At 53.4% G+C, this 12,835-nt stretch overlaps 6 protein-coding genes across 6 annotated transcripts; 4 read left to right on the forward strand and 2 right to left on the reverse strand.

Annotated features, from left to right (window-relative positions):
- Nucleotides 1-54: 54 nt before the first annotated feature.
- On the reverse strand, nucleotides 55-2,187 carry ACET3X_008459 (uncharacterized protein; the record flags this gene model as incomplete). The annotated part of the gene is made up of 2 exons (XM_069454634.1): nucleotides 55-2,060; nucleotides 2,109-2,187. 2 exons carry the CDS (start codon nucleotides 2,185-2,187, stop codon nucleotides 55-57), a joined length of 2,085 nt encoding a protein of 694 aa, XP_069304061.1.
- Nucleotides 2,188-2,602: 415 nt separating this feature from the next.
- Nucleotides 2,603-4,860, forward strand: ACET3X_008460 (uncharacterized protein; the record flags this gene model as incomplete). Its single annotated transcript, XM_069454635.1, has 3 exons — nucleotides 2,603-2,725; nucleotides 2,801-2,944; nucleotides 2,995-4,860. 3 exons carry the CDS (start codon nucleotides 2,603-2,605, stop codon nucleotides 4,858-4,860), a joined length of 2,133 nt encoding a protein of 710 aa, XP_069304062.1.
- An 810-nt stretch (nucleotides 4,861-5,670) lies between these two features.
- ACET3X_008461 (uncharacterized protein) lies at nucleotides 5,671-6,136 on the forward strand (the record flags this gene model as incomplete). The annotated part of the gene is made up of 3 exons (XM_069454636.1): nucleotides 5,671-5,813; nucleotides 5,870-5,959; nucleotides 6,013-6,136. 3 exons carry the CDS (start codon nucleotides 5,671-5,673, stop codon nucleotides 6,134-6,136), a joined length of 357 nt encoding a protein of 118 aa, XP_069304063.1.
- Nucleotides 6,137-6,489: 353 nt separating this feature from the next.
- ACET3X_008462 (uncharacterized protein) lies at nucleotides 6,490-7,430 on the forward strand (the record flags this gene model as incomplete). The annotated part of the gene is made up of 2 exons (XM_069454637.1): nucleotides 6,490-6,625; nucleotides 6,676-7,430. The coding sequence occupies 2 exons, from the start codon at nucleotides 6,490-6,492 to the stop codon at nucleotides 7,428-7,430; spliced, it is 891 nt and encodes a 296-aa protein (XP_069304064.1).
- A 406-nt stretch (nucleotides 7,431-7,836) lies between these two features.
- Nucleotides 7,837-9,051, forward strand: ACET3X_008463 (uncharacterized protein; the record flags this gene model as incomplete). The annotated part of the gene is made up of 1 exon (XM_069454639.1): nucleotides 7,837-9,051. One exon carries the CDS (start codon nucleotides 7,837-7,839, stop codon nucleotides 9,049-9,051), a length of 1,215 nt encoding a protein of 404 aa, XP_069304065.1.
- Nucleotides 9,052-10,349: 1,298 nt separating this feature from the next.
- On the reverse strand, nucleotides 10,350-12,497 carry ACET3X_008464 (uncharacterized protein; the record flags this gene model as incomplete). The annotated part of the gene is made up of 5 exons (XM_069454640.1): nucleotides 10,350-10,373; nucleotides 10,439-11,048; nucleotides 11,104-11,866; nucleotides 11,916-12,404; nucleotides 12,452-12,497. 5 exons carry the CDS (start codon nucleotides 12,495-12,497, stop codon nucleotides 10,350-10,352), a joined length of 1,932 nt encoding a protein of 643 aa, XP_069304066.1.
- Nucleotides 12,498-12,835: the final 338 nt, after the last annotated feature.

A 12,835-nucleotide genomic window follows, 5' to 3' on the forward strand; every position in this document is an offset into this window, starting at 1 on the left:
TTGTACGCCGCTCAATGCAACCAGCCGTCCATACTGGGAAACACCCCCGTCCGCCTACTCTCGACCCCAAGTATCATCATCACCAATTTCACCGATAATCTCCACGCCCTGCTCTTCTTGAAAGGCAACCTGCTTGTTCTTTCCTCTCTTCTTCTTCCCCTTGCTATTCTCCTTGTTTGTTCCGTCACCCAACGGGTTACCGTCTGCATCTACTCCGGCAATCTCGCGTTGCCGTTTCCTCTCCTGGGCTTCTGCTTGTGCAGCAGCAATCTTCTCTCGCATCTCTGCCTCATGTTCGGCCAGTTCGCGCTTGATCTTGTCTGCATCTGCGAAAGACTCTTCCGTCTTCTCCGAATCCCTCAGGAACTTGTCCCATCCGCCTGCGTTGATCTCACATTGTCCTTGGAGAGCTGCCCTGATACCATCGGGATTTTCGCGCTCTTCACGGGTGAACTTGGTCTTGATGGAGCGCCGAGTGAAACCCGGAAACATTTGGGATATCATCTGAAAGTCTGTACCAAAAGACCTGAGGGCATCGTAGAACCGATCTGTGAGCTCATTGTTCCAGCGTCGTCCCTGGCCAGGCAGGAGGAACTCATTGGGGAAGCGCTTGTTGTTCTTCATGAAACTACGGGTTGTGAGACGTGCAGTGATGTCTTGGTCTTCTGTAATAACCATTTCGTTGATGATGCGGTCTGCGTCGCCTTCTCGATCGATTACGCCAGAATCAGGTACTAGTTCCATGACGCCGTCTGCATTCAAACGTAGCCTAGGACCATGTTCGACCTGCGCGGCCGCCAGCTCTGCCCCTGCTGCAGCCAGGGCAGCGTCGGCTTTCTCCTGTTCCTCCCTCGAAATCACCTTTTTATTGTCTTCCTCTCTTCGTCGTTGCTTGACTGCCTCCCAATCGATGGTACGCATCTGCTTCTCAAGCGCAGACAGTTTTCCAATGCGAACAGTGCGAGCTGCTAGAGAATCCATGTAGGTGACATCAGGATCGATGGTCTGGTCTTCGGCATCAGATGGCGTTGGCTCTCGTGGCGGTCTCCCCTTGCGTTTCGTTTCCTTTCTTATGCTTTCTTCACCTTCGATACCATCGAGATCGTCGCCGTCTGGGGTGGCCTTCCTCCTTCTCTTTGCTTTTGGCTTGCGACGCACTGCTGCTGCCACGATCTCGTCGGCTATGCGCCCAACCTCGTCTTCTGTGCCTTGAACAACTTCGCTGCTTAGGGCTCCCCTGGGCTTTCTTGGTTTTTTGGCTTTGTTAGGTGGGGCTGGAACCTCCTCGCCGTCCTGGGTAGTAGTTTCGGTGGCTGTTTTCTTTGCACGGGGTTTGGCAGCGGGTCGCTTCCGGGTGGGCTGCGCCTCTTCCTCGTCCTGATCTTCCTGCGCAACGTGGTCCGCATCCGGATCCGCTGTGACGTTCTTCTTTCCTCGCGGCTGGCGAGGCTTCCGGGTTGGGGCCGCAGCAATTGCCTCGTCCTCGCCCTCTGGGGGATGGTTTACCGCTGCCCAAGGAAGGTTCCTCCTCTTTCGCGGTTGCGGAAGGGCCTGGGCATCTGCAGTGGCGGCTTCGAGATTGGGGTCGATGTTGTGGTCGCCGCCGCCGTTCGCTGGTGCTGGTGTGCTAACTGTAGCCTCGACCTCTGGCTCTTCTATCCGACGTCTCTTGGGCGACCTACCACCAGTGTCGGTATCCTCCAGGTATTGTGTGGTGAGGCCTGGGTCTGTCGAGGAGTGTATAGCGACATGGGGCTCGCTGTCTGCTTGCGCTTGAGTTTCTGCTGGAGGTTCCTGGGTGGCAGCTGGCGTGGGCAGCGGCGGGATGTTCAGAGCTTCAGTGGCGGGCGCATGTGAGGTGTCGGGTTCGGTGTGTGAAGTTTGCGATTCGGCAGCCGGCGCCGGTGTCTCTGGGGCAGCAGCAGAAGAAGAAGGCGTGGGGGTTGGGGCAGCAGCGGCAGCGGTAGCGGTGGTAGCGGTGGTAGTAGTAGCAGCAGTAGTAGTGGCGCCAGGTCTCCGTCGGGCGGCTTTGGGGGCGAATCTCTTGCCCGTCGTGTTTTCTTACCCGCGGCTTAGCACAGGTGACGCCGGGACTGGGGACGACTCACTGTTGATGAAGGAAGTAAAAGTTGCCGCCGCCGCAGGTTTGGGTGCCGGCGGCTGGCCAGAAGCGTCGTCGGCAGACATGGCGTGTCGGCACTCGTGCAGGCCAGCAGTATGGCTTTGGAACTAGTCTTTCTCACATTTGGCGGGGAATGGGCAAGACAGACACACAGGCAGACAGGACATGGGCGCGTCGTGGAAACACAGACCAGGTGCTAGCGCGACACTAGGTCTTGGCAGCCCAGCCAGTAGCTAACGAACTCTCTTCGCTCGACTCTCCTCACCTCACCCACCCGCCCTCTGGCCTCACACGACACCCCGTCCTCCTCCCGTCTCTCTTCGCCCGCCCGTCCCCTGCCTGCCCTGAGTCCGCTCCTTCATCTCCTTTCATGCCCCCTGGTAGCGCGCGCGTCTTCGCTGCCCTATCTACGACACCCGTGTCTCCTCGATGAGGCTCGAAGCCAGGACCGTCGCACCCCCATCGCTTGACGCCGTCAAGATGGAGGACCGCAAACGGCCCATCGCCGACGACGCTGCTCCTCCCGCTAAGAGGCAAGCCGTGACTGTCAACGGTGCTCGCTCCCACCCAGACGCTGACTTGCCGTGGAAAGATGATATCGAGGTTCGCCCCCCCGATCACCACCGCCCTCCTCCTCCGCCCTCGGCGCACACTCCCGCTGACCCTTCGCATCTACAGTCGTTCCAAAAGGACGCCATTCTCAGGCAGATGCGCGAGTTCAAACGCGAAAAGGCCACCGTCGAGTCGCAACTAAACGAGTTGGAGGGCCGTTCCAAGTACCACGACGACCACCTCCGCATAATCGACGCTTGGTTTGATCAGGTCAGTACACCCCTGGAAGTTTGATTGAGATGATGCTGATTGCTGCTTAGCTTATCGATGAAATCAAACTCCTGGGCGCGGAGAAACTGCCTGCATCATCAGCCAATGCCGATGCTGCCCACTCGGTGCCCGCTGCCCTCCTGTGCCAGGACAACCAGACGTTCAAGAAGCACCTGTCTGGTCGCAAAGAGAGGATACTTGCATCCCTTACCGACCTCTTTGCGAGATATCCCGCAAGCAGTCCCGATGTTGCCGCTCTCCAACAGAAGCTGTCGGAACTCTTGGTCACTGAAAAGGATCATCTTGTCCGCCTGCAACGCGTCACTACCGAGAAGGAGCAATTGTCTGACCGGCTAGATACCGCTACTCATCGTTATTTGGTTGCTGAGAAGAAGCTCGACCGGCTCAAGAGCGCCCAGGTTCAGAAACTCGAGCAGTCAGCAGTCGGCACTAGTGCTGCTGTGAAAGAGGAGGCTCCATCCGCAAGTAATGGAACAGAAGCCGTCAATGGCACTTCGTCAGGCCCAATCACTGAAGAGTTGGAAACCGCGAAAAAACAGGCTCTAGCTGAGGCAGCAAAGAGGAAAGAACAACTCGAACAGATTGAGCAGGAGAACAAGAAGCTCACCGAGGAGGTTTCAGCACTCAAAGTAAAGCTTACTGGTTTGTCGGATGATGATTATGCAAAGACCGATCTCTTCAAAGCTATCAAGAGCCAGCATGAAGATGTAATCAAGCGCATCAACCACCTGGAAGCCACCAACATCACCTTGCGGGAAGAAGCGCAGAAATTCCAGGCAGAGCGAACAGCGTACAGGATCAAGGTGGATGACGAGGTCCGTGCTAGTCTGGCGGACAGTGCAAGCCACGTGTCGCAAGCAGAAGCGAACTGTGCTCGCATTCGAAATGCCCGGGATGAACTAGTCACCAAGAACAATGTCTTGGAGGCCAGCCACAAAGATTCCAGGGAATCCATTGAGCAATCTAAACAGCTCGTGAGTGCATGCGACAGCCGTATTGCGGCACTGGAATCCGAATGCGAGCGATTGCGTTTGCAGATTGCGGAACACCAGAGTTCAGAAGGCCAGGAATCCTCTGAGCTGGACAACTTGACACCGGAGCAATTGCGCAATAAGATCGCCAAGCTCGAAAGCCAATGCAAGATCCTAGGCAACGAGCTACCGTCCATGGAGTCGGCATGGAAGAAGGCGCAGGCGATTGCAAGCAAGAAGATCACCGAGATTGCTGCTTGGGAGGAGAGCATTGCAAAAGCACACGCAGACAAGGCCAAGGCGGACCAGAAGTTCTTCGCAGCCATGAAGACCAAAGGAGAACTAGAACAGCAAACCCGCATCCTCCGCGCCCAGGCGACCAAAGCCACCGAAGTAGTGGCGCAGCTGAAGGAGGCTGATTCACTAAGCCGGTCACTTGTGGACAAACTAGAGAAGCAGTGTGCGGAAATGCGATCCCAGATGGACGATCTCTCCACGCAGCACCGCCAGCTGCAACAGAAGGTCAGCGAGAACGCCATTACGTCCGAGGGCCATGTCAGCCAAATAGCAGAACTCAAAAAAGTTGTCGAAGCCAAGGATGCGACATGTCTTGCGGCAAAGCACGCTCAACGCGAATCGGAAACGGAGCGAGACAAGCTGGCAGCCCAAGTCAGCGGATTGGAAAAGCAAGTGCAGATTTACAAGAAGAAGAGCACTGCCAACCAGAGCTCTGAAGTGTCGACGATGGAGCTGTTGATTCAGTGCCAGATTTGCAAGAGCAAACTCAAGAATACGGTCATCAAGACTTGCGGGCACATGTTCTGCGACCAATGCGTACAAGATCGACTGACGAACCGGGCGAGGAAGTGCCCGAATTGCGGCAAGGCGTTTGGCAGCAACGACACGATGCGCGTGCATCTATGAGCAGTTTTGAAGCCGGATACCCATTTTCATATTCTCTGCGTTTTGCCCCATGTACATCATCTGCCTTTTCTTGGGCCCCTTTTATACAAGTTCACAATATGGTTCAGGGCAAATTTTGAGGTCAAGCACGGAAGCGAGTCTGGGATACGTTTGTGTTTTGCGGAGGGCCTTGGGCCTATTTCATGGCGTTTGTGTTTGGGAGCGTAAGAGGGCGGGACAATGTACGATGATAGTTGCGGAGCATGTTTGGACGACATGTGTTAGCGTGTTTTAGAAGATTCACGGAGTTTGTCTGTCTGTTGGCTGGCGATGTTTTCATGGATGGGGTCAGATAACTTGCATGGGCGTCGCGGAGCTCGGTCGCAGGAGCGGCCCAGTGCGAGAATGCAATTCTAGATACCATGTACTGTTTGGCCATATAGTGACCTGATATAACCTTTTGACTCACACATGGGATTGGGCGGCCACGTTGGACCGGTACGCTAGCGAGACGGAGGAGTGACAGCCAACCATGCGTGGGCTGTCATTCCAAAGGGGAAAAGAACGACCAGGTGCAGGGTGTGGTGGTAGAGTAGGCCATGACGTTCGCAACGCGTTCCTCGCCGTTGCCCCACGCGACAGGCTACTATAAACACCCTTGAACATGGCGACTGTGACCACGACGACGACGTATATCAAGTCCTCTCCCGGCCTCACTCTTCAACGCAAACTACAACATCCCGAGCTTTTCAACGCCTCCTACAGACAATCAAATTTGAAACCTTTTGACCAAGACACGCACCTTCGTACAACTGCAACCACCCCAGCATAATGGCCTCCAACGTTCTCACCCCTCGCGACACCAACGCCCAAGTCAAGGCCATGTCTTCACCCGAAAAGGGATCGGACAAGAAGGACGCCAAGAACCTCGACTACCACCGTCGAGTTCTGCAGTCGCGTCTCGACAGCGAGTCGTGAGTTTCCGTTGACGTGCAGTCCACCACACCTTGCATTGCTGATGATGTAGCAGAGAGCAGAAGTTTGTTTCGCCGTCGGATGAAATCATGAGCCCCGCTACACAGAAGTTGCAGGCATTCAAGACCAAGCACGCTATGAAGAAGTAAGTTGCTTTGCGACCGTTGTAGATGGGAATGTAAGCTAATACGAGTACAGGATGAAGCCACAGACGCTGTTTAAGAAGACAAGCGCAAAGAGCTTGGAGTCGAGCAAGGGCAGCAGCACATTGATGTTCGTTGATATCTCGAGCGACGCCAAGGAGGAGGGCGCAAAGGCATGAGGTTACCATAATGCTCGCCTAGCGGATGAAGCATTTGTTTTTCTTTTGGCGCAACGGCTTCACATATACCCTCTCTGTGGCTTTGATGCCGGCTGCTTCGGATTGCGTTCGGACGAGCAGGTCTTTCTGGAGTTCTGGATACGGGTAAATGACTACGATTATCATGACTATGTATTCTGATGGCCACGAGATGGAATGAAACCACGATGAAATACATGCCTACTTTCAGACTAGACTTGCTGCATGTGTAAAGACTATGCATGCGCCCACATGGATACCCGTCTGTGTTCGGAAATGATGCCGAGGCGCAGGTTGTACCCTACTCTAGCTGCATCTTCGTTGCGACTCACACGATGACACGACCGTCTTCAGACGAACAAGGCCTCCGCGACGAGATTGAGCATCTCGAGAGACGTCTACACGATGCGAAAGCCCGGCTGAATCCACATCATGTTGCAGCGACACCTGCATCGCCCGCCAACGACGCAGGTCCGTTGTCGTCACGGCCCACCTGCCACCACAGCCGTTAACACGCGCAGCACTGCACGCCCTTCTTCTGCTCGCAGACTCTGCCCTGCCCCTCGGCTCCTTTGCCTTCAGCAGCGGACTAGAGTCGTACCTCGCCCATCACCGGCCCTCGCCGCCGTCGGCTTCCCAGTTGCCCGCCTTCCACACCTTCCTCCGCTTATCGCTGTCGACCCTCGCAAGCACGTCGCTCCCCTACGTCCTGGCCGGCTATCGCAACCCACAAGACATCGAGACCCTCGACAATGACTTTGACGCGAGCACACCGTGCACCGTTGCGCGACGCGCGAGCATAGCACAAGGGCGCGCTCTACTTGCTGTCTGGGACCGCAGCTTTCGGACGCAGTACAGCACGTCCAAGGTCCATGCGTCTCACGATGCTATGAATGGGACCATGAGCAGTGAAGCAGCCATCAGAGCGCTCAAGTCCTTCTCTGCTGCTCTGCGTACTTCGGACCTCGTCAACGTGCATCTCGCCCCGCTTTGGGGGCTTGTCACGAGCATTCTGGCCGTTCCGCTGCAACAGGCCGCGTACTTGTTCCTCTTTTCGCATGCGCGGACTGTAGTGAGTGCTGCTGTGAGAGCGAGCGTCATGGGACCGTACCAAGCGCAGGCCGTGCTGGCAAGTGCCGAGCTGCAGGACAGGATACGTGGGCTGGTTGATGAGGGGTGGGACAAGACGGTCCAAGACGCGGGGCAGAGCGTGCCAGTCATGGATCTTTGGGTCGGAAGGCATGAGAAGCTGTATTCCAGGATCTTCAACTCATAGGGACTTGTACAAGACGCAGCCCGGAAGGCTTGGCGCATATGCGCGTACGGATACGGGTACTACCACATGCTTTCGTGACATGTATAGTTCATACTTTGCAGGCTTGGCTTGTGTATCGGGCTTGATGCGGAAGTTGGTGAATGTACAAAAGTAATGGTGTTGAAGCCAAATCTTTATTCCAGCCACTCGCTGTCCAATCATCACCGCGTGCGCCCTCGATTCGCGCATGAAGAGTCCAGCTTACGGCGCGTGACGACCCCCAACGGGACGGTAAGGCAACGGCAAGAAACACCTCTTGATATGTTTGTCGTCCACGATGCATCACCATACTGTCTGATGATACCCTTGGAAGGGCTTGCATCTTACATTCTACTCGAATCTACTATATATTCCTAGTGCTGGCACCATGTTTCTTCCTAACCTCACCAAGTGGCTCTCAGTCGCCATCTTTCCTAGCTCCTTCAATAGCGCAGTACACTCTCCTCTCGACGATCCTGTCGTCAAATTCCCGTGGATTCAACGTTTTGCCTCGGTAGGTGACTCCTACTCCGCCGGTCTGGGCTCAGGAGACCGCCTCGACTGGCTATGCTCGAGATACGCACAATCCTACCCAAACATCCTCCAAACCTCTCTTCTCGGAAACAACCCAAACCGAACACACCAGTTTCTCGCCTGCTCCGGCGCCACAAGCACTGAGATCCTCGAAAAGCAGATCCCTGCTTTGCAGGATAACCTAGACTTGCTCACCATGTCCGCCGGCGGAAACGATATTGGGCTAACACCTATATTGAGTAACTGCGTATACCAGTTCTACATGTCAGCCGCGGACTCGTGTCGACAAGCCATCGACGAAGCGCGCGCGAGGATCGCCAACGAAACAGAACTATATCACAACGTCACCCTGCTCATTGAAGCCGCAAAGCCGAAGATGAATCTAAAACATGGTCTTATCTATTACACGGGCTACGCAGGCTTCTTTGGCACCGACGACGAAACATGCGACAACGTAACCTGGGCCGTCTGGAAAGACGTTGAGTGGACAAAACAATATCTCAAGCGCGAATTGAGACGAGAATTAAATGAAATGGTCCACGGCGTCAACACTATCCTATCCAAAGCCGCAAGAGACGCTGGGCCAAACGTCCGCTTCATCGACTACGACGCACACATTTCCGCAGCACGCGGTCGGTACTGCGAAAAAGACGTCCTAGAGCCCGATCCCAATCGCCTCGGTCTAGCATTCTACGAGTGGAATACCGTCGATACAGGTGAGAACAAGACTGCGCTGCAGAACAACACTGGCGACGATGTACCGAAACACTCGTTCCAAGGTGGTATCGCGAGGGATATCAACAAGACGCTAGAGGAACATCCTGACTGGACGTTTGATCCCGACAAGGGGTTCGTGAACAAGACGAAAGGAGGGCAAGACGGAGGAGTGGTGGAGGGAGAAGGATGGTTGGGCGATTCGATCCACTGGTTATTGCCAGATAGTTATAAGAGGGTTTTCCATCTGAGGCCAAAGGGGCATGCGATAGTGGCGAGGTTGGTGGTTGAGGATTTGGAGAGGCAGGGGCCGCGGTGTAGCACCAAGATGGAGGGAGAGGTGGATGAACTTTAACCTCATCTTTCTGGGACTTGAGCATCATTATCAAGCCATTCGGACGCCTCCTTGTCACCTAGTAGCCCATCCCAACTCCAGTCCTCGCTCTCCTCCACATCGCCTTTTGCCATCTTCCTGTCGAATTCAACAATCCTATCTCTTACATCCATCAAACACCTCCCTAACAAATTCTCCCCCCAAGAATATCTATGTTTCCGCTTCATCTGATCTGTACCCAATCCCCCAGATACGATCTCTCCGAGCTGCTTCCGCAATCTCTCTTCCCTGTGTCCCCAGCAAAACATCCCTCATATGCTTGTTTCCAGTCTCCATATACTTGTACCAATTCCCCACTCTGGCAACTCTACTCTTTACTCTCCCCCATTCCTCAAAATTAAAGTCCTGGACCTTCTGACCATGTTTCTTTTGCTCTTTGGGGTCTGGAGTCAAGAGAACGAGACGGGCAGTGTTGGCGTCCGAAAAATAGACGGCTTTGCAGAACATGTAGGATTGCTCGGCGCAGGTGAATGGGATGGTTGAGTTTGAAATGACGTGGGCAGAGAGGATAGCTGAAGGTTCTGTGCGTGTTGTTTGTAAAGAGTTCATGGGTTTTGTTATCGACGAAGATGCGGTCCGAGGGCATGGTGGTGAAGGCGCCATATCAACGAGCCACTGTAGTGACGCGATGGGAAGGCCAAAGGGGCTCGTGTGCCATTGGCAAAAGACGCCGTACGGCTTCTCTTTAGGCATGTAGAAGAAAACTGTTCCTTGCTCTTGTTCTCCCATTGCAGCTACGGTCTTCTTTAGAGGCCGACCTAAGCGGTGTGGTTTGCGCTTCCCCATGTTATCTACCGAAGATATGTTCTTGTTGTTCAGTTGATCAACAATTGAAATGAAAAGGATTTATCTACGTTGTCTGAATAACAGGTGACAGAACATTTAGCCATGAGTCTTGATGACACATAAGCTGATAGTACCATGGTTTGGGAAGGGCGTAAGGGCGGCCTACCATACTTTGAACTGTCTGGATTTCTCTGATGAACATGTTGTGTTGAAGAGCTGTATGGTAGAATCTTTTCAGTGTCGTGAATGAGACTTCGATTGTTGTCTTGTTCAACGCCGCGTCGTTCGGTTCACAGCTTTTTACGACAAACGCAGCAGCTTCGTTCAGTCTCATGTCAGGACATGAATCTACACGTAAATTCAACCGTTTCCTTGAATTCCATTTCTGTTCAAATAACTACAATTAAATTGAGCTTTTTCGAAGCCGATAATCCACCGTTCAACCTTTCTTCTTAAAATCATCACCAATCTTCCTAAACAGTCTCGCGAAACTCCCTCTGGTCTCCCAGATTGGCAATACACAACTAATCGCACTGCTAGCAAACACCCAAATAAAGCTTACCACCACCCACCCAGTGAAGAAGCCCTGAGAGAAGATGTAATGGGAGAAGAACATGGGCATGGGGAGAAGGAAGTCCAAGATGAAGGTCAACAGGAATGCGGAAATGCAGGCGAGCTTGAAAGCGCGGCGGAGTGTAGAAGGGTCGTCTTCCTCCTCTAGCGGGGGAGCTAGATGATGTGGGAGTTCTGCCGCGGCTGCTTCAGGTTGTGTGGTGGCATCGGTTGCAATCTTCTTCTCGCCGGAATCGGAGAGTTCAGGTGTACAAGCATCCCTAGGCGTTGCAGCGTCATTTACGCCATCCGTGACGACGGCATTTATAGCACGAGTTATTTCCCAGTCGAAATTATCCGGCTTGATCAAAGTAATCGTGGTTGTTACGATGAGTCCGGTCATGATGGCTGCCAGATTGCCTGCGAGGGTTGGATATGACATGCCAGTAGTCTCGACAGTGATCTCGCCGTAATAGCTCTTTGCTGTCGCTAGCCATGCAGTGAGACCTGCGGCAAGACCAGAAAGACAGCCAGATATAGCGGCAGCTTTGGTTTGTTTCCGCCATGTTATGGCGAAGGCGGTCGGAAACACCGCGCCACCAATTAGCAAACCCATAACACTTCGACATGTTAGTAATGGATGACATAATTGTAAAAAGACATGGGAGAACCTACAGGAACAGCCATCCGAGATCGATCGAAGCCGCATTCCAGATGCAAGCAAACACAGACATGATCAACCCGAATACACAAATCATGATGTGTGAAACAAAGACCAGCTGCTTTGGTGAGGCTTTGGGCGAGACATATTCCTTGTAAACGTCGAATGTCAGCAGAGAAGAGACGGCGATGAGTTCTGCAGACGCGCATGACGTGACTGCCATGAAGAGAACCACTAGCAGAGCAACAGCACCTCCCTGGCCCATCAATGTCTCCGCAGCAAAGGCCGCCGCTAGACCAGATGAGATCTGACCAGAGGTAGGTACCTCGGGGTAAGTAGGGAAGCGTGGGTTATCGGTGAGCGCCACAGCCGCGAGACCAAGTGTTGTCGAAAAGCCAAACGGAATAGCGAACCAGGCAATTCCTCCTAGGAGGTACGCTCTTACGGCAGTAGAAGGCTTGGAAGCGATCGCACGCTGCCAGTAGGCTTGATCGAGGAACACAGTTCCGGATCCAGAGCATAGTTGGATGACACCGAATATCAAACCAAAGTTCGACTTCAAGGTGAGGTATGAGCCGTCCTGGTTTCCATTTACGGGACGCTGAGCCCCAGCTTTTTTGAGCAGCTCATACATGTCGCCGGGTGAGCCGATCAAAGGACTGACAGCGTACGCGTTGAACATGAAATAGAGGATGATGATCATAAGGATCAAGGTGTGGCTGTAGTCGCAGATGAAAGTCGCTCGCAAACCACCGAGGATAACGTAGGCGCAGACCCCTATTTCTGTTAGCACATCTCCGACATAGACTTCCTGGGCGATACTTACCAACTGGAATCAAGAAAACAGCAGCATACACTGGCATACCCGTCAAGCTAGTAACAACCGCACTTCCGCCCAACAAAAGCTGGCTGCCTACCAAGATATTCGTGACGAAGGCAAACACCATGAACACTAGATGTGCAAACGTCCCGTATCTCGCTTTCACAATCTCAAGGTACGTATGGCATCTTGGCGCATTCTGCTTGACCTTGCATGCGAGGATCGAGAACATGAGAATCTGAACTGTGGCCCCAGCAGCATACCAAAATGGCCCTGCGACACCATATTGGTATGCTACAGTGGAGGATTGGAGTAGGGTGGCAGCCCAGGTCCACGCCGAAACGATACCAGAAGCGATGAGACCGGGCTTGACGGAGCGAGAGGCAGTGTTGAACTCTTCGGATGATTGGGTCGAATAACGTGTATATCTGTTTTGCAGCCAGGAGATGCCCATCATGAGGAAGGCAAAGAAGAAGCCGATTCCAACGACGACGCCTGGATGGGTCAGCTATGATAATTGGGTGGTATTCTAAGGAACGTACCATAGCCGGCCCCCACTGGGAGAGGTATCTTGGTTGTGTCTGCCATCTTGAAGGCTTCAACAAGATGAATGTGAAGGCTAGGAAATTCCTCAAATTCTACGATTCCAGGAAACCGAATATATTAACATAATCTCTAGAGCTATACCGACTCCAATTACAGACCAGGGTTTGTAGAAATACTGCCGTTGTGCTCACGGAGTAGTTCCCCGCCTACGGCGTTTCCGCGGCGATAGTACGACATGATGCTGAACCTCGATTGGTGTGATAGGCAGAAAGGGTTGCAAGATAGTAGTTGCAGTGACAATCCAACGGTACGACATGGACGCCTCGTGCGATAAGCCAGGATAGAAAAATGTCCGCATGTAACGAGGCCATGACGGATAG

The sequence above is a fragment of the Alternaria dauci genome, chromosome 8 (assembly GCF_042100115.1).
Source record: "Alternaria dauci strain A2016 chromosome 8, whole genome shotgun sequence".
In the NCBI taxonomy this organism is placed as follows: Eukaryota; Fungi; Ascomycota; class Dothideomycetes; order Pleosporales; family Pleosporaceae; genus Alternaria; species Alternaria dauci.